Genomic DNA, 21,039 nt, shown 5'->3' on the forward strand with positions numbered 1-21,039 from the left:
TAAAATATTAATTTCTGCACCCAGAATGTGGATTTTGATTTATTATACAACACACTCTTCATTCCTCACAGCCCCTATATGTAAAGGACTGTTCAGCTCATTCTTCTCAACTAAATATATTATCTAAGTCTATAGAGTTCTCCTGTGTCATGTACCATTCAATCAAAAGAACCTTCCGAATACTGTTTGTAGTCCTTGGGCTCAATGATCTCCCAAATGTGACACACAATTTAAGTTAGAGATCTCACTACCATAACACTGTTTAATTCACAGCTTTCACCAGTATACTAATACATTATTTAATCTTATAAATATTGATGTATAATACAGGTTCACATTAAGTATAGTCTCTAGTTCATCATAGGGTTCCCCATTGTAATGCACAGTTTAGTTCATGGACTCTCTTTGATTGAATATTGCTGAGTTCAACCATTTCCCTTCTGTAATGCAATCTGCGGATCATGTTCATCTGAAGTTAGCGATGAATTACAGATACCTAATACATGGGCACATTTGATAAAGAAAATGCCAATCGTGATCTTGTTCGTGGTTGCAGGCCTAGTCTGGACTAGAAAACTACAGACCTATCAAATAAGTGACAGTTTTGTTTCTAGCCCAAAAATTCAAAAATAGAATTGTTAATTTGTAAAAGAGAATTCAATGTATCAAACTATATATTATTGGATCTTTCCAAGAAACTGAAAGAACTGCAGATGCTAGAAATCTGAAACCAAAATATAAATTGCTGGAAAATCTCAGCAAGTCTGGTAGCACCTGTGGAGAGAAATCAGAGTTAACGTTTTGGTTCCGGTGACCCTTCTTCAGAATCTGTTAACTCTGATTTCTCCCCACAGATGCTGCCAGATCTGCTCAGATTTTCCAGCAATTTCTACTATTGGATCATTGTTTGTCCAGGACAAAGGCTATTTTTGAGAGGCATTTCACTTGTTCATTTAGGAAACTATTATACTTCTTTTCAGGATTGTTAGCTTTCTCCCTGAAAGATCAGTTGCCTATCCACAGAGTTGTTTATGCTAAAACCTTTCCTGTGAGTTTGGGGTTGTTTAATTTGGTCTCTGAGGGACTTTAAACTTTTTCTCACGTCCACAATTGAGGAGGTTCTTCAGGTAGAAAGGACCCTTTCTGAGAAATTACAGGATTTAATACATAAGGCCACTGAGTTTGTTCAGGTAGACATAGACAAAACAGTTTGGCTTTTCCCAGAAATGCAAAATAATTGTTTGTAAAGCAGTCCTATAACTGGTCTATTTGCTCTTCTTGTGGAAAGAAACAGCTTCACAAAATTTGTGGGGATGGGAGTTGAAAGGACAATATTTGCAGTGAGGATCAACTGAATGCAGCCTATAAGAAGCTATTGCTAGGATTTAGCTATTGTTGCAAAGTATTGTGCAAAATGCAGGAAAAGGTCTATTCTTGCCAGGATCTTTGCAGAAAATTCCAAAGGAAAGTTGGAAGATCTTGTTCAATGTGATTGTAATTGATAATGTTCTAGAATGCTTAAACATGCATCTATACCTGAGCTCACTAATTCCTTGAAAATAAGATCTCAAGGCACAAAGAGTTTTAGAAAAGAGCCCAAGTTCACTGGCAATCAATTAGAAATGCTTGAGATGTCTGATTTTTAAAAAATTTTAATTCTAATTTTGATTGGAAGAGTGCAAGTTAAATAAGATGGAAAGATGATACAGTTGACTGTGATGATCCCAATGACATTGTTATGAGACATTTAGCTGGACTTTAGTCCTCAGATATGTCATTAACTGCTGCCGCAGTTGCTTCAACCTCTTTCTATCCAATTAACAAGCATAATGTTGCCTGGCCACTGCACTTTTAAAATTATGGGTCTGTTCGCTGGCAGTTAATGGAGGTATGATAATGGGTGTCTTGAACTTTGCCTATTTTCAATGCAAACATATTTCCTTACATTTTGTCTGATGCAGCACAATGCATTTCATAAGCACAATGGTAATGAGAGCATTTGTTTAAAAGGAACATTTTCACAAGCATGGTTTCATTCCCCACACATTTTTAATTTGATTTACAGATCCATATACAGGAGGTTGCTTCTTCGCAAGCACATTTATTTGAACCGGAAGAAGTTCCCATTATTAGATTAGCAGATCCAAACGCTTAGCACAAAAGAGTCAATAGTTTCCTTGCAGGTAATTCACCAAGTTCTGTGACCATCTTAATAAGTGCTTATTCTTCTTTTGGTGAAGCTATGTTGTGCTAAGAGCCAGAGACGGAGTAAATTTTGTGTGCCTTTCTGCTATTTCATGTGGCACACCCAAACTAAGAAGTCCAATGGAACAACCTTGTAGACTAATAATCTAATAGGATTAGTTAAAGACTTTTGTTCTTTGCACAACATTGTCTCCCATTTTTATGAGTGCACAGTCAGTTAAAACGAGCATTTTAGAAGTAACCAAGTTCCACTATTAATAGCTTTATCCAGCATCAATTAGAAATGTTCGCATTTTCTTCACAGTGAATTCAAATACATACACTGTATTTTCTACACTTTGTTTAAGTCAGGTATTGAACTTGTCAACACTACAGTTTTGCAAAATTGCAAAAGAAAAGGAAAACAAAAAGACAAATGAGCCTGTTTCTTAGAAACTTAAAACAAAGATCTTCTGTTAAGGGCCAAACACAAAGTGACATTGGAATGGGCCATTTTTAAAATGCTACAGTACAACTTCCTGATTGGACAGTTCTGGACACAACAATATGGAATACAGGAAAGATCCTAAATGAGACATAACACTTCTGAGTATTGAGAAAGTTGAGCAGTTTTTCCTCAAAACTAGACAATATACTTTGTCAGTACATATTTCAATATGCTTCAGTGCAAATCACATGTGTTGCTGCAAGGGACAGGTATTTGTCCAGTTTTGGGGAATCAAGTCGCTTATAGAAGGAGAATTATGCATTAGAAGCTGTGTAAGATGGCGAATAACAAATTCTAGACGATGAATGGAGACCTAATTACATTTACATTTTCTGCACTCAATATAGTTTCACTCAAGATTTGTTTCTCCCAATATCATTAGTTTCGAAGTGTTATGGGGCCTTGTAGGATTTTGACTTAATTAGGAAGATTAATATTTGGAGACATAATTTTGCTATTGCTAGTGCTAGTATTGACATCAACCCACTGTGGAGGCCCTAGTGCATAGTGCTGCGTGTGTATGGACAACTCAGGTAAAGACTTTGTTGTTAAATATTCTTCTTATACCATATGCACTGACATTTGAGAAGAACTCCCTGGGATAGTCCCATATTGTCTAGTGTCACAAGTATTCTGAGGCTGCTGGGAAGGAGTGGAGCCAATCACATGCATCCCATCCATTCCCGTGGACAAGAACTGTCTCTCACTGAACGCCCCATTGGGAGAAGAGGAGCAGAGTAAAGTGCTTTGGGAGGCATTAAGTTTCTCAGGGCCGGCTGCCAGTCTGGGGGAGGCAGCGAAGTTGTAACCATAAAGGTTATATGGGTTGTGTAAAGAAAAGGCATTGTAGGAACTCTGTTGGACATGACTACCACTAAACATGTGAGATGAAGAGGTGTTAGAGTTAGGACTTCCTGTTTGCATGACGTACTGAAACTGGGAAGCAGTAAATGGTGGCAGTTGACTGCTGTAAGCATCCATCTTGTTATTGCCTTGTAATGAAGAAGGGGTGGGTACTGCAGAGATTAGCGAAGGTGTCTTCTGTGGAACAAACGTTTCTGTTGGCGGTTGAGAAGAAGCACTAGGACCTTGTAGTCGATTGTATCCACCCTCAGCTAGAGCAGGATAACTCTGCAAGGTAGCCATATTGCCTCGGGCACAGGCTGGGTATTCAGAGAGGTTGAGATTGCAGAATTGACTCTCCCTGCAGCCAACATTAAAGGTGTTGGGGGCTAGGTGGAAAGTAGGCGGGGAGCAGGATGGAGACAGTAGATGGGAAGATGCTGAAGGGGATGGAGTTCCTGGGCTAGATGTTGTTGGTGATGTTCCTGTACTACCTCCTAAAATCAAAACAGAAAACACCAGATAAATAAATAACCTTCAAATTGAATCAGCTTCTTGTCTTTTCCAAGTTATCTTACAAGTGACGCTAATTTCAAAACCCTATGGATAAGTACAAATGCTTTGAACAGGACATCAAAATTTTACCCACAAGAAAAATAAATTAATTTTGTTGTTTCTATAAATTCAGAACATAACAGGATGAACAAAGAAAGGACAATTTGTTAAACAATTCTACTTGTGTCTCATGGGTTAGTTATTTTAACATTCCACACCTATAAATTTCCAAACTTCTTGGCAATTATTTCTATTTTTAGCTTGTTTGCAGAAGTTAGTGTTTGAAAGTTGAGAAAACAAAATTACAAGGATAGAGCGAACTAAAGTGAACTGGAAAATTAAGTGCAAGTGATGGATCTGTAGAGTTGCAAATGCAGATATTTAGAAGGATCCTTAATAATACTCAGAAATGTTATATTCTGTCCTGGGAAGGACACAGTCTGTGGCTGACTAAAGAAATTAAAGATCATATCCAATTAAAAGGCAAATTATACAATTTTGCAAAAATTAGTAGCAGTTTACAAGAGTGGACGGAATACAAGCAAAAATTATGACAAACTAAAATTAATGGGAGAAATGAAAGCATGAAGGTGAGCTAGAAATATAAAAAAGAAGTACAAGTTTCAGTTGGTACTTACAAGGCAAAAAGAGGAAATAAAGTGAGTTTTGATCCTCTCGACTGTGAGGCTGGGTTATTAAAAATAGCAAATAAGGAAGTGACAGAGGAATTGAATAGCTATTTTGCATCCATTTTCACTTTTGAGGAAACAAATAACACCCAGAAATAATTGTCTATCAAAAGGTGAAAGGGAGGAGCTTCAAATTTTGCAATCACTGGGGTAAAGGTACTGCGAAGATTATTAGAACTAAAAGTTGGTGAAAAGCAGGAAGAACCTGGAACCTCTCCAGGACCTAACAGACTGTATCCTATGATTGCTAAAGAAGTGATTGTTGAGATAGTAGCTGCATTGGTTTTATTCTTCAACAAGTTCCCTAGATCCTATCAGATTGGATAATAGTGATTGTGACTATTCAAGCAAGGAGGGAGACAGAGAGAAAAAAAATAGTCCAACAACTAAGATGGGAAAAATGCAAGAATCCAAATATTAAGGAGGATATATGGCAGAATTTAGGAAATCTCAATGCAATCAAGCAGGGCCAACATGGCTTTGTGAAAGAGAAATCATGTTTGGCTAATTTATTACAGTTCTATGAGGAAATAAAAAACAAGATGTAGATGTGGTGCACTTGGATTCCTAAAAGACATTTGACAAAATACCATATCAAAGGGTACTATACAAAATAAGAGTTTTGAGTTTGGGAGTAGCATGCCAGCATGAATAAAGGATTGGTTTGCTAACAGGAAACAGAAAGTATGCATAAATGCATCATTTTCAGGGACAGCAAGATGTAACAAATGGAGTGCCACCAACATCAATGCTGGAGCCTCAACTCTTTACATCTTGTATAAATGAATGAAGGGACCAAACGTATAGTTGCTAAATTTGCTATGACAAAGACAGGTCATAATGTAAATGCTGAATAGAACATCAAGGAGTCTGTGAAAGGACATATGTTAAATGAGCACATACTAGAATAATTTGGGAAAATGTGAACCTGTCCACTTTTGCAGGAAAAGAAAAAAAAAAGTGATGTATTGTTTAAATGTGGAAAAATTGCAAAACTCAGTGTACAGAGGGACTTGATGTCCTACTATATAAATCATTAGCTTAGTATGCAGGTGCTGCAAGTGATTAGGAAGGCAAATAAAATACTGTCGTTTCTCAGAAACAGAATGGAATGTAAAAGTAGGGTTTTTTTCCCTATAGTTGTAAAGTGCATTGATGAGATCACAATTAGAAAACAATGTGCAAGTTTTGATCTTCTTGTTTAAAAAAAGGACATAATTACAATAAAAAAAGACAGAGATGGTTCACTTGACTAGTTCCAGTGATGAAGGGGTTATCTTTATGATGAAAGGTTGAACAGGTTCGGCTTTTATCCATTGGAGCTTAGAAGAATGACAGGTAGTCTTACTGAAACATATTTGATTCTGAGGGTCTCAGGGGTTTTGGCAGAACCTGTGGAGAGTGTGGAGAGGCACAGAGAGACAGAGTCAAAAAACTCCTTTCTGGAACTGAAATGAATCCAAAGTAGAGTCATAAAAGACTCAAAGCATTAAATCTGTTTCTCTGTCCACATGATCTGTTGAATTTCTCAACCATTTTCTGCTTCCATTTCAGATTTCCAGCACTTGCAATATTTTGTTTTAAATAAAGGGTTCTGAGGGAACTTGACAAGGCAGGTGCTGAAAGAATACTTTTCTCTTGTGCACAAGTTTAGAACTAGCATATACAATTTAAAAACAAGCAGTCTCCGTTATGATGCAAATGAATAAAATTATTTCTCTCAGAATGTCATGAGAGTGTAAAATGTCATGGCAGTGTAGACATGGTTGGTGAATACCTTTAAGGCACATGTAGATAGATTCTGACTTAAAAGTTGTCAAACTGTATCAGGGTAGACAGAAACTTGGAATTGAGGCCTCAATCAAATCAACCATGGTTTTATTACATGGCAAAGCAGCATTGAGGGTTCTGCTCCTAACTTGTATATTCCTATGCTCATTGTCTGGAAAATGAGGAAGTCTTACACCCTAGGTCAACGCGTATATTGCTAATGCCTGAGAAAGCAGGAGGTAATGTTGGTCGGATAGTAAAGTTGTTAAAAGTAATGGAGGAGTAATTACATTACACTGATTTGAATTTATTGACCAATGGAAAGGAAAACTGGGCTGTTTGATAACAGACTGCAGCTTTGTTATTGTCTGTTATATACCAGTATGGAATCATAGGAGGGTTTCAATTCAGAAGGAGGCCATTTGGCCTACTATGTCTGTGTTAAGCCTGTAAATTGTTCTTTTTTCCAAACAGAAAGCCAATTATCTAATTCTTTAATGAAAGCCATACTTTAGCCTGTCCACCTCAACTCTAATTCAGAAGGCTGTGGATTCAAATCCTACTCCAGGATCTGAGCTGAGATGCCATTGCAATACTGATGGATTACTGTGTCGTTGGAGGTATTGTATTTTGGTTGAGATAGTAGACCAAGACCCCATCTGCCATCTTAGCTGGATGTTTTGAATAGCAGAAGCATTTTACCCAGTGTATCAATGTTTATCTGTCAATTGACAACACTAAAACAGAGCATATAGTCATTATCACATTGCTGTCTGTGGGAACTTTCTATGTATAAATTGATGGCTGTATTTCCTACATTACAACCTGAATACACTTCTCATGTACCCCAATAACTGTAAAGCACTTTGGGATGTCTTGGGATTGTGAAAAATCTATATAAAAGCAAGCCCCCTTTCTATATATTTTTCATTTGAAATATGGAGCCAATGATAGTTTAAGAATTCAGCTTTGTGCAATTGACTTTAAACTTGAAGACCAGATTGAGAAAAGGCAGAATACTCTTGGCCAGTCCAAATATTATAGATTGTTACTGAAATACAGCATCAAGCAGAATGAAGTAACTATGTAGGATAAATCAGAATATGAAAATAAATCAATCTGCCAAACTTGGATCCATTCCAAACCATGATTGAAAGATACTGCATTTTATTCAACATTTGGCATTTGTACAACATTTTCCCAGTGACTTTTTTCTGTCTTTTCTATGACATCATAAAAGACTGTCTTAAGCAACCAGGATTTATTACACATATATAATGTGTCTCCAATTGAAAACAATGGGAGAGTGTGAGAGAAGTAAAACCATGCGTTGCTCTGGGCAGTATGAAATTGGCATACATAAGAACACTCAATTGGTTTTAAATGAGAGGAAAATACAAGTCATATCCATTGCCAATTAGGCTAAGGGTCAAAATGGTCTATTATTATTATTAGAACGTGACTTACATATTCCTTTACATTAATAATTTCTACCAAATCAATTTGAAAATAAACACAATGGGCTTTAGCATTACATTGAAGAATTTAGAAACATCATGGGAAAACACTTTGCAATTTCCATAAAATAAACTGAATCTCAAACACAGCATGTGACAGTGATCTATCATTCTTCCATATCTGCAAGCAGATATCAAAAAGAATACATCAACAATGCACGACAGCACCACATAATAAGTTGGAAGCTCTTCCACCATTAATCTCCAAAATGATTTGCACAAAGTATTAAATTAATTGTGTTATCTAGAAGAATATTTTTTTCTAGAAAGAAGCAGGTGAAGAATACAATCCTCATGCAGATTGAGAAACAGATTTAATATCTCTTGTCTCAGTTGAAAATTGTGCACAGCTCAGAGGGGTAAGAAAAGTTCAAGGTACAAAAGGAGAAATAAAATTAACAATTATAAAGAAAATGTTGAAATTAACTTTGCAAATTATTATAAGCTAAATTTATATGATAAAATATAACATGTATTCAGTGTATGTGATTAAAATTTATCAGGAAAATTATTTCAGAAAGAAGTACTAGTTTATTGCCTTGAGAGAACTCTGGCTGAATCATACCATGCTAACCATGCTTTACTACATTGTATAATCCTGAATAAAGACTTAGTAATCCAGCCTTGTAGTTGCAATGCAGACATCTCTGTCAGATGAACAAAATGTCAATTCATTTAATGTGCCTCTTAAAATTGCTGGCCACTATAAGATTGAGCATTTAATTCTCAGACTGGCTGCACACACCTTCCTAAAACATTTTGACAAAGAACCTCAAAGTAAGGAAAATATGACACTGTCCATGTGTTCAATGCTATACATTCAGTTCTTCAACCAGCTTCAGGTGAAATAGGATTAGTTCCTTAACTTACCTGAAGAAAGAAACCTCAGAATGAAAGAAGCATGTTCCAATTAAATAAACATCCAGCCCGGAATGATTTGTTAAGTGGTGGAGATTAATGAAACCGAGTGCTGTTTATTATCACTTTGCCTATTTTGCTGCAATTTGTCATAAATCACTTTATTCCAAAGGTTTATGTTTCACACTTTTAATACTTATCTGACAAGCTTCTGAATTTGGAATTCAAGACTCAATGCAACTTAATATTTGAAACCTCAAGCTTCTTTTTGAGTTAGCTTCCATTCTTGCAGAGGGATGGAAATTAGGATTTAGGAGCATTGTCACTAAGTTGCTTTCTCCCTTATATAGTATTATGGATCTGTCTTCATTATAGTTAAAGCGAAAGAGGTTTTTATTTTTTTTTTTAAATTTAGATGGATGCGGATTGGCTAGCCAGGCCTGCATTTATCACGCATCCCAAACTGCCCTGGGCAAGGTGATGGTGAGCTACTTTCTTGAAAACACCCACAGTGAAAGGAGTTCCAGTGACAGCATTGGAACAGAAATATATTTCCAAGTCAGGATGGTGTGTAATTTGGACAGGAAACTTGCATGTTCTGATTGTGGTCCCACGTACCCCTGTGCTTCTCGATGATAGAGGTTGCAGGCATAGACAGTACTGTCAAAGGACCCTTCATGAATTACTGAGGTACTTCTTGTAGGTGGTAGACATTGCTGCCTCAATGTGCTGGTGGTAAAGGGAGTGAATCTTGAAAGTGGTGGACATGAAGCCAATCAAGCAAGCTGATTAATTCTGGATAGATTTGAGCTTCTTGAGTGGTGCTGGAGTTCTTCCCATCTATGGCAACTGGAGAGTATTCCACCTAACTCCTGACTTCTTGTTGACAGGCACTGGGGGTACAGGTGGAGAGATCCTTTCTGCATAATTCCTAGTTTCTGATCTGCGTTCACAGCTAGAGCATTTGTATGACTAGTCCAGTTCAGTTTCTGTTCTATGACAACACCAGAATGTTGTTAGCAAGGGATTCAGAGATGGTGATGCCACTAAATGTTAAGGGAAGGTAGGTGGATCTCTCTTGTAGGAGATGTCATCGAAAATGGTGTGGTTACTTGCCACTTATCAGCCCAAGCGTGGAATTTGCCCAGGTCTTTCTGATTATGGAGACAGATTGCTTCAGCATTTAAGGAGTTGTGAATGGTGCTGAATAATTATACAATCATTAGTAAACATCCCCACTTCTCATCTTATGATAGAGGGAAGGTCATTAATGAAGTAGCTGAAGAGGATTGGGCCTAGGACACTACCTCAAGAAACTCCTGCAGTGATGCCCTGGGACCGAGATGGCTAATCTCCAACAACTGAAATCATCTTTGTGCTAGGCATAAAGTCCACACAGTAAAGAGTTTTGGCCCAATTCCCATTTACTCCAATCTTGCTAGGGCTCCTTGAAGCAATACTCAGTCAAATGCTGCCTTGATGTCAAGAGCAGTCACATTTCTTCACCTCTTGAGTTCAGCTTTTTCGTCCATGTTTGGACCAAAGTTGTAATGACACTTGGAATTGGGTGGTCCTGGAAGAACCCAAACCCTACGCTCGGTTCGCAATAAACAACTGCACCTCCCAGTCGCGAACCATTTCAACTCCCCCTCCCATTCCTCAGACGACATGTCCATCCTGGGCCTCCTGCAGTGCCACAACGATGCCACCCGAAGGTTGCAGGAACAGCAACTCATATTCCGCTTGGGAACCCTGCAGCCCAATGGTATCAATGTGGATTTCATAAGCTTCAAAATCTCCCCTCCCCCTACCGCATCCCAAAACCAGTCCAGCTCGTCCCCGCCTCCCTAACCTGTTCTTCCTCCCACCTATCCCCTCCTCCCACCTCAACCCACCTCCCATCTCCTACCGACTAACCTCATTCCGCCCCCTTGACCTGTCCATCCTCCCTGGACTGACCTATCCCCTCCCTAACTCCCCACCTACACTCACCTTTACTGGCTCCATCCCCGCCTCTTTGACCTGTTTGTTTCCTCTCCACCTATCCTCTCCTCTATCCATCTTCTATCCGCCTCCCACTCTCTCCCTATTTATTTCAGAACCCCCTTCCCCTCCCCCTTTTCTGATGAAGGGTCTAGGCCCGAAACGTCAGCCTTTCTGCTCCTATGATGCTGCTTAGCCTGCTGTGTTCATCCAGCCCTGCACCTTGTTGTCTCTGAGTGGTCAGTGAGCTGGTTATTGCTGAGTGATGAAGAGGAATATAAGAAAAAAAGAGTTGTTATACTTAAAAATGAATATTTCACCCAGGCTAAATGGGATGCCAAGTACATTATGGATGAAAATGATGGAGGCACTTGCTATAACCTTCCAATCTACCAATAGCAATATGGACCAAACGGCATTAAAGGACTGGAAAATTTCAAATGTTACATCCTTATGAAAAATAAAAGTGTGAAAAGTAAAGAAAGGTCAGTCAGTTTGACCATGGTGGTGGGAAAGTTCTTAGAAATGATAAATCTGGGATCAAATTAACAGTCATTTACATAAGAACATAAGAGCTAGGAGCAGGAGTAGGCCGCCCGGCCCTTCGAGCCTGCTCCGCCATTCAATAAGATCATGGCTGATCTTTTTGTGGACTCAGATCCACTTACCGGCGTTCTCACCGTATCCCTTAATTCCTTTATTGTTCAAAAAAATCTACCTTATCTTTAAAAACGTTTACTGAAGTAGCGTCAACTACTTCACTGGGCAAGGAATCCCATAGATTAACAACCCTCTGGGTGAAGAAGTTCCTTCTCAATTCAGTCCTAAATCTGCTCCCTCTCATCTTGAGGCTATGCCCTCTTGTCCTAGTTTCACCTGCCAGTGGAAACATCCTCTCTACTTCTATCTTATCTATTCCCTTCATAATTTTATATGTTTCTATAAGATCCCCCCTCAATCTTCTGAATTCCAATGAATATAATCCCAATCTACTCAGTCTCTCCTCATAAGCCAACCCCCTCAACTCCAGAATCAACCTAGTGAACCTCCTTTTCACTCCCTCCAGTGCCAGTACATCCTTTCTCAAGTAAGGAGACCAAAACTGCACACAGTACTCCAGGTGTGGCCTCACCAGCACCTTGTACAGCTGCAACATAACCTCTCTGCTTTTAATCTCAATCCCTTTAGCAATGAAGGACAAAATTCCATTTGCCTTCCTAATTACTTGTTGTACCTGCAAACCTACCTTCTGTGATTCATGCACAAGGACACCCAGGTCCCTCTGCACAGCAGCATACTGCAACTTTTTACCATTCAAGTAATAATCCTTTTACTATTACTCCTACCAAAATGTATGGCTTCACATTTATTTACATTGTATTCCATCTGCCAGACCTTTGCCCACTCACTCAATGTATCTATGTTCCTCTGCACAGTTTCACAGTCCTCTGCACAGTTTGCTCTGCCATTCATCTTAGTGTCATCTGCAAACTTTGACACCCTACACGTGGTCCCCAACTCCAAATCATCTATATATTTGGAGAAGTTGGATTAATTAAGCAAAGCCAATATGTCTAGGTACACAGCATTTCAGGTTTAACTAAGTTGACTGAGTGTTATGATGAGATAAAGAAGAGGGTTGATGAGAGCTGATGAATTTAAAACTTGCAGTTGACACAATATTGGAACGTATTGTGACCGGTGAGAAGGATAGTGATAGACTTTAAAGGGACATAGACATGATGGTGGAATGGGCAGATATGTGGCTGATGAAATTTAATGTGGAGAAGTGCAAAGTGATTGTTTTTGGTAAGAAGAAATAATATAATAACAAGAAGGGGCAGCACAGTGGCTCAGTGGTTAGCACTGCTCCCTCACAGAACCAGGGACTCAACTTCAACTCTACCTTCAGATGACTGTCTGTGTCAGTTTCCTCGCACAATCCAATGATGTGCAGGTTAGGTGGCTAGCCATGGGATAAGTTGGGTTACAGGGATAGGGGAGGGGTGAGAGTCTGTGTGGGATGGTCTTCAGAGGGTCAGTGTGGACTCGATGGGTCAAATGTCCTGCTTCCACACTGTCGGGATTCTATGATAAAGGGTGCTATTCTAAAAGAGATCAGGAACAGACAGATGTATGTAGGTATGTGTGACCAAGACACTGAATGTGGCAAGGCAGATTGAGGAAGCTGTTAAAAAGGTATAGGGATTCCTGGACTTTATAAATAAAGGCACCAAGTACAAAGGCTATGATGTCATGATGATTGGCAAAGTAAATAGCAACAGGAGAGAAAAACATTTTTCATATAACAAGTTGTTAAGTTCTGAAATAGACTGCCTGAAAGCTTTTTGGAGGCAGGTTTAACTGTTATTCAATTCATTGTTGAAAGCCAATCTCAAGTGGAAAGAATTGTGGCTATAGTTATTTAACAATTCAATGGGACTAGTTAAATTGCTCTACCAGCAAGCTGGCATACACATGATGGATTGAGTGGCCTTCCTGTGTGCTACTAAAATTTCATGATGACTCTAAGGCCCAGATTTCCTATGGAGAATCTGCAGAATCCCTAGTATTACAGACTCAAAAGCAATTGCTCAAGAAATTTAAAGTTCCTCTGGGCTACTCCTGTACACATGGAACCCTCTGAAAGTCTCCACTTAAGTCAGAGAACACAAAACACTCTGAAGACATTAAGCAAGTAATTACTCAGGAAATGTTAGACTATTAAATACAATGTGCTGGATTTTGTGAGGAGCGGCAATATATGCTCCTTCCTTTTTATGATAGGAGAGAGACCCATGTTTCTGAAAGGAGACTCCAGAGGTGTAGTTCCATTCTGACAGTTCTTTCATTGCTTAGACCTATCAGAGGAAGGCAAATCATGTACCCTTTTCACAGCAGTCAGCCACTGGTTTCTGAAATGTAAAGATCCTGACATCCGCAGTGACAGCTCCTGTCAAACAATAAGTAGATAAAGTGGTGAGAGTTAGGGTACTGAGAGGTGAGGATGCCAGTTCACTCATGTGCCAGGGTACGCAAGGTGCCAGCTAGGTAGAAGGCCAGGTGGGTAGGATGTTGTGGGTAGAATAGGGGTGCCCATGAGCAGCATGCTAGGGGACTCAGGTAATTGACACAATGTTTTGGGTAGGTAGGAGAAATCAGAACAGACAGGTTGGGAAGGTGGTAAGGGGAGGGGTGAGGTGTGGGAGAGGGGGCAGGGGAGTGGAGCCTCTATCAGGTCCAGAGGCAGGGGAGGTGTCAGGGTCAGAGATAGACTGGATCCGGAGTGGAAGAAGTGGGGAATTGAATCCAGATCAGGGAGGGTGGAGAGGGTTGTCTCCTGGGGGTGGAGAGGGGTCAGCTTCTGGCGGGAGGGGTGAAGAGGGTTAGATCTGGGTCTGGGAGATACATATGGTCTTGGGGAGGTGTGGTTGTGGGTCTGTTAGGGAAGTTGGAGTCAGTTTAACAGTGACTCAGGAATTCCATTTTTTTTTTAATCAACCTGATTGAATGTGTTATGCACACTTCTGGAGGAGGTGGGACATGAACCCGGACTTCTTAGACAGAGGTAGGTATACTACCACTGCACCATAAGACACCACTTTTAAAGCAAATGTGGTGATATCAGTCTATTTACATATGATTTCAAATTTTCTACAACATGTCCCAGTTTATTTAAAAGGAGATAGCCAAGTGTGAGATGAGAGCTCCGGATCTCCAGTTTCCTCATAGGTCCTTTAACCTTCTAAACCATGACTCCTTCCAATAATTCAGGAGGCACGTTACATATTCAATAGTCTACCTTTTCCTGAGTACATTTACTTAATTTTGTTGGAATCTTCCACATTCTCTTACGTAAGTAGATACTTTTGAGTCTTCCAGACATTCGGGAACTGGCCAGCAGAATCTTCAACTTCCCAGGCAATTCCTTCAGAGGCTGCTATAATGGGAAGTCCACAGAATTTTTCCAACTCTCTTCTTCTCTCTCCTTCTTTAAGATGCTTTTTAAACGTTACCTCTTTAAGCCAAACTTCATGTCACAGGTCCTCTTGTCTTCTTATGTCATTCAGGGATAAATCTTGTTAAATAATGCTCCTGTCAAACACCTTGGGTTATTTAAATTTATTCATGGGGTGTGGGCATCACTGGCTGGACTAGCATTTATTGCCCATCCCTAATTGCCCATGGGCAGTTAAGAGTCAGTCACATTGCTGAGAGTCTGGAACCACATGTATACTAAAGCACGTAAGGATAGCAGTTTCCTTCCTTAAAGGACATTGGCGAACCAGGTGAGTCTCTCTGACAATTGGCAACAGTTTAATGATTGTCAATGGACTCTTAATTCTAGATTTTACTACATTAACAGTGCTATATAACAAGTATGTCATTGTTTTTAGGAGGTAATCAAACAGTTCCTGTAACATATACAGGAAAAAATGAAAAATATAGGTAAACATTACCTTGTTGCTTTTGCATGTTGGTAAAATCCTCAAATGTGAGGGTCCGAACAGGAGGTCTCCAGAAGGCATATGTCTCCATGATGGCCTCTAAACCAGTTCTGATCAAAAGAATGCAAAGAGGAAATATTACTGTGTATAGCTTCAACACACACATTAATCTCCCCATTATCCTGTTTCCAGCTGGTGTATTTTCTTCTCACACTGTCCCAGTCAGATTTATGCTCCAAAATTTTCCAGAAAGCTATTCTTAACCCCTTAACCAGCTTGTTTTATGGGTTTGAAATCTTTATTTTGAGGCATGTCTCTTTTACATAGCCTATAAAAAGATGATGTTTAATTTTGCAATTGTTGCCTTACAAAACTCTTGCATTATTATTGGTCTTCCACAATTCCTATATACATGTGTCAAGTATACTCCCTTCTTTCCCAAAATAATTTCTCAAAATAACATGGCTTATGGGCAAGGTATTTTATGGTGAATACTCTAAAGGACAAGAACTGGGGAGTAGATGGGATATTGGTTTAACATTTCCAGGTCATTAAGTACCGACAGATGATGGATGTTATTTTCCACACATTTACTGTCAATTTGTTATTTTTGCCCTCTGATTATTTTTATATAACTCTAGTCCTAGAAAAGAAAATAGTAGAAAGTTTCTATTAAAACCGTGTTATGTACATGGCATAAATTACATACAAAGAAGAAATTGTAATGAGTTTCGTGAAGGAATTTGGAAGGTTTCTATCAGGATTCAGAATTAATGGAAAGGCATTAAGGAATTAATAAAGTGGAGTGAAGTATGGATGGGCTAAGTATCTTCTCCTGTCAGAATTAGTTTTCTATGCATCTTTCCTAAATGAGTAGTTATTACTTATAGAAAACTGTAGCCCAAGACGACAGGTATGGCTTTGAATTTCATTTCTTCTGACAATTGGTTTCCTCTGGATGCTCTGGTTTTCTCCCACAGTCCAAAGATGTGCAAGTTAGGTGGATTGGCCATGCTAAATTGCCCATAGTGTCCAGAGATTTGCAGGCTAGGTGGGTTAGCCGTGGGAAATGCATGGGGATGGATGCGGATGGAATGCTCTTCAGAGGGTTGGTGTGAACTCAATGGGCCGAATGGCCTGCTTTCAGATTGTAGGAATCCTACTCTATTTTAAAAAGGTGACTGAGTGAATTGGCAACTGAAAGAAAAAGGACAGTGATGAAAAGAGAGAAGGTAGAATGATGGACAAGTAAATGATTGAGAAAAAGTTGTAAAAATGGACAGAGAATATTCTACAGAAATGGAAAGGTTTAAGAGATAATAAAGCAGAATACCAAGGTATGAGTACAGATGAAAAAGACAGCAGAACAAGCCCAATAGTGGAGAGAGATATGAAGGAGGATGTATAGGTGAGGAGAGAACACTTCAGCACAAAATAAATTAGGTGATGAGCGAAATGATTTGACAATAGATGTTTAACTGAGGCTGAAAGAGCATCTAGAGAATAAAGTTATTTGAAAGGCTTTACTTTGCAATGCTAATTTGATCAATTTAATATTGAGGGATTGGGATGATGGTTAGTGGGAAACTGCGTGGTTATACATAGAAACACTGAAAATAGGAGCAGGAGTAGGCTACTCCACCAATTGAATCTATTCAGTCATTCAACATAATCATGGCTGATCCTCTCCTTCTCACCATCATACTCCCACTGTGTCCCAATACAATTGACACCTTCAGCCTGTAGAAATATATCTATTTCTTTCTTAAATATAGTTAATGACCTGGCCTTGACACATTTTTGACAGAGAATTCCAGAGAATTTTGAGGTAGGGGTTCAATACTGAATGAAGAAATTTCTCCTTATCTTAGTCTGAAATAATCTACCACATATCCTGAGACTGTGATGCAGCCAGGGGAAGCATCGTCCCTGTTTCCTATTTGTTCAGCCCTGTCAGGATTTAATCACAAGTGCAGGTAGTTGGTGTATGGTATAAGGAAACTTGACACTAGCAGAAAAATTGTCATCCTCAGTCACATCTATTGTACCTCAACCACACACACAAAACCAACTAGGACATGTTATGCTTGTAACTTTTTCTGAGGTGATGTATCAAGCTGTAAGCACATATTCAAAAGAAGTTTCTATGGAGATGTACTGGCACAAACACAAAAACACAAGAAATAATAGAAAATAATAAACCCTAAAGTAGTTTTACATATGCCCTCATCTTTTAGCTTGACTGTTATTTACTTTCATGTCACTCTAGTACTGCAGTACACTCAAATATTCTTGGTTCTTTCTTCCAATCCTTTACTTTGTCCTTCTTCCCCAACCCCATCCCCACATCCACCCCAACCCCCAACCACACACACATACTTTTCACTTGATTTTTACCTCAAATATTGAATGGTGTGTGTTAGTGAAAGACATATCATCACATTTCCAAATGGAGGCTGTGTATTTTTCTTGTGTATAGTTGAAAATGTTAACTGCTATATCATTGTGTTGCAATAGTAGTAAATATGGAGCATCAAAAGTTACCTTCCATCATCAGATTATTATTGCTGAGACTAAAATAGTTTTAAAGGAAAGGACAAATACTGATCTAAAATGGCTGACGTGATCACTTGATCATAGATTGAGGCAAGTCCAGGAGACTCAGGCAGAATAATAAAATCATCTGCACTAAAATTATGATTGTATCTGTTGAAAAAAGCAGGCAATTAACTTTGCATGAAGAACTTTGTATCTTCTGTCTTAATTCACATTTGTTTATAACTTCATATACTGTGAGATAAAAGTCTCACCTGCCAGTTAACCAGTTTGGAAGGACAATAGAGCCAGATTTGGGAATTAACAAATGAACCAAATCTTAGTAGCTGTTTTTTTGAGTAACGATATAGAGAAAAATGAATATTATTGGCAACAACAAGGATTAGAAATGTCTTTCTCTCTCTATTTCCTTGTTAGCATTTTAGAAGATAAACATCTTGAAAATCGGGGAAAACAACCACTCACTAAGACCTCAAGGATATCTACAACCTTTGCTACATGTTAGAATACCAGCCAACACTTAATCAGCTGTAGCCTCAAAATGAAAACATATAACAAAGGACTCTAAGGACCTTTAAACTGTAAGGCTCTTATTCTTTCCCTTTTAAACTTAATACCTGTGTTTGTGTGAGTACTTGATAGAGTTTTGATTATATTTTCTCAGGGATAGCATTTAAGGAAGCATAGTGATTGGTTTTATTTTGATCTCATTAACTGTACTTTTAATTGATGTACAAGATAGATGCAAAGAACTGTCCGAAAGGAGGTTAACACAAAAGGGCTGAATCGCCCTTCCTCGCCTGCTTGTAATAGTTGTTTATAGCATTGAATTTCCACAAAAGAAGTTGCTTCAAGCTTTAAATCCCAACCATATAGAAAATTGTTGCATTCATTATCCCTGTAATTTTACCAAATCTATCTTTAATCAAACTCCATCCAATTCATTTCTTTCACCAGGTCAGTCTCAGAAGGCTTCCAATTTTCCTTCACCGTTCCACACACTTGCTAAGTCTTCATTCAGCAGGTAGTTCTACTCCCATTACCATCTATCCAACTGAAGCTCTGTCCAATTAGAGAAGCCCTCCATCACTGTTTTCCTGTTACGCGTGTGTGCTGTAATTCAAACACCTCAGGCCATATGGAATTGTAGTTGGGCTTGCTAATTGTACAGTTGTTCTACACTCCACATATCCTGGTGCCTTGCTTAGTTTTACATGTTTATTCTGCAGATTTAATCCCAACAATTAATTTATACTTACTCAAGAATTTAAATATAATTGGTTTCCATGGGCCAGAAGGTTTTCAAAGAGACATTGCATGACAGAAATCAAAACTTTTGACTTCATTAACTTATAAACTTCATGAAACAGAATACCAAATGTATACTTTTTTTTATATTTTGATGTTGCATTGTATAAGAGAAATTACAAGGGTTTTACTGCAGTTGAATGAATATTTGTTGATGATGAATAACAGTTGCAGCTCAGCATCATTATGCAATATAGTAGAAATGGAAGTCATTGGTGCAGTAAAAGATTGTGAAACATGGCAGGGGTTACAAATGCTGGACTTTACAGAATAGCTGTGTGTTAAAGGGTCTCCTTTAAATTAAAGTGAAGTAGAATTTGTATAGGGGGAGTGGTGAGGTCATATTAAATGTTTCTACCCAGAGACAGACCCAAATGATGTGGCTACTACTGTGGAAGGAACTCCACATGAACCCGATTGAAATATCAAGATATAGTTTCCATACATATTCACCCTGGCTCTCAGTAAAGGATCAATTGCTTTGGAGACACTGGGAGTGCGAGAAATTATTGTTGTGTGGAAGGACAGAGCAGTCACTGCTGTGATGAGTAGAAAAAGACAATTTTGTAGAATACTAGAGTTAGCTTTCTGTTCTAAAAGGCAACAAAACTGACGAAAACTTTGGAACATAAAGGAACATAGAGTCATTGTGGTGAGAGTTGGTCAAGAAAAAATTATGCTGAGCTGAATAATTTTTGAAGTACATTAATCTAAGGAATATTCCAATTTGTTAATGTCGAAGTACCTCCTTTTGTTAAGTTTAGGGTATTAGTTGTCTGTTAAGCGATGTTTGATATTACGTTGATTAGTATCAGTAATTTTCATTGGCTATTGGGAAATTGATATTTCCAAAAGCAGAGCAATCTCTACAAGGATTGCAGAACCTTATACACAATTTTCTCAGTTTTGAATTGGCATGCAAGGTATTTCAACAGGAATTGCAATTTCACCATAGTTAAAGGTATGGAAGAAAGAAACAAAGGTCTAAGCTTTTAGCTGATCCATGGTTTGCTTTGGAATTCCAGTGCAAATTACATTGAGGATTATTTTTAACATTGGCGTAAGAAGATCTATCACAATGACAGTTCCTCTAGCCGCTATCCCCAACATCCCTAATCAAATTGGCCATGCAACTTTCAGGAAGGCTCTTAACGTTAATTTTTCTATAAGTGAGCGCCTTTGTGCCAATGATGTGCTAAGGTTCTTAAGGTATTTAGACTCTGATTATAATTTATTTATGTTACAGAACTTGAATATTGCTGAGAAAAAAAAAGACTGTCAAATCTTTTCATCTTATTGTCATGACGATAGTTTATAATGTTATTCTTGCATCTATGAAATTAAAAATCAGTATAAACTGTTTTTCTGTTTGAATTTTGGTACTGTTGCATCTGTCCTGATGAGTGCAAGATGATACGCTTTGACATCATGTCTTTTCTTTCAGCAGTAATCTGACCAGTGAACATCAGTCAAATGAAACTATAAATGAGTATCACTGAAAAAAAAGGCACATTTTGCCGAAGCTTTTTGTCTGGCATTCACAAGACAATTTACAAGCAGTACTAAATTAAAGGGAAACAACATTTATACTCTATGAGAAGAGAGTGCTGATTGATTGGTCAGTGGACTCTGTTTGGTAGAGGCATTGCCATGGAGAATACACTAGTTAATAATGATGGTCAGTTCTTTAAGAGATAGTAAGAACTGCAGATGCTAGAGTCAGAGATAACACAGTGTGGAGCTGGAGGAACACAGCAGGCCAGGCAGCATCAGAGGAGCAGGAAAGCTGACGTTTCAGGTCAGGACCCTTCTTTAGAAAT

At 38.5% G+C, this 21,039-nt stretch overlaps 1 protein-coding gene across 1 annotated transcript in view; it reads right to left on the reverse strand.

Moving 5' to 3' along the window:
• Positions 1–2,030: 2,030 nt before the first annotated feature.
• tbx15 (T-box transcription factor 15) overlaps positions 2,031–21,039 on the reverse strand; it is a 102,138-nt gene continuing 83,129 nt past the window's right edge. Inside the window, exons 6-7 of the mRNA XM_048603091.1 lie at positions 15,368–15,465; positions 2,031–4,032 (exon numbers count right to left, since the gene is read on the reverse strand). Of these exons, the coding sequence (XP_048459048.1) occupies positions 3,254–4,032; positions 15,368–15,465 (877 nt within the window). The 3' untranslated portion in view covers positions 2,031–3,253. The remainder of the gene's footprint in view (positions 4,033–15,367; positions 15,466–21,039) is intronic.

Source organism: Rhincodon typus, chromosome 11 (assembly GCF_021869965.1).
Source record: "Rhincodon typus isolate 14 chromosome 11, sRhiTyp1.1, whole genome shotgun sequence".
In the NCBI taxonomy this organism is placed as follows: Eukaryota; Metazoa; Chordata; class Chondrichthyes; order Orectolobiformes; family Rhincodontidae; genus Rhincodon; species Rhincodon typus.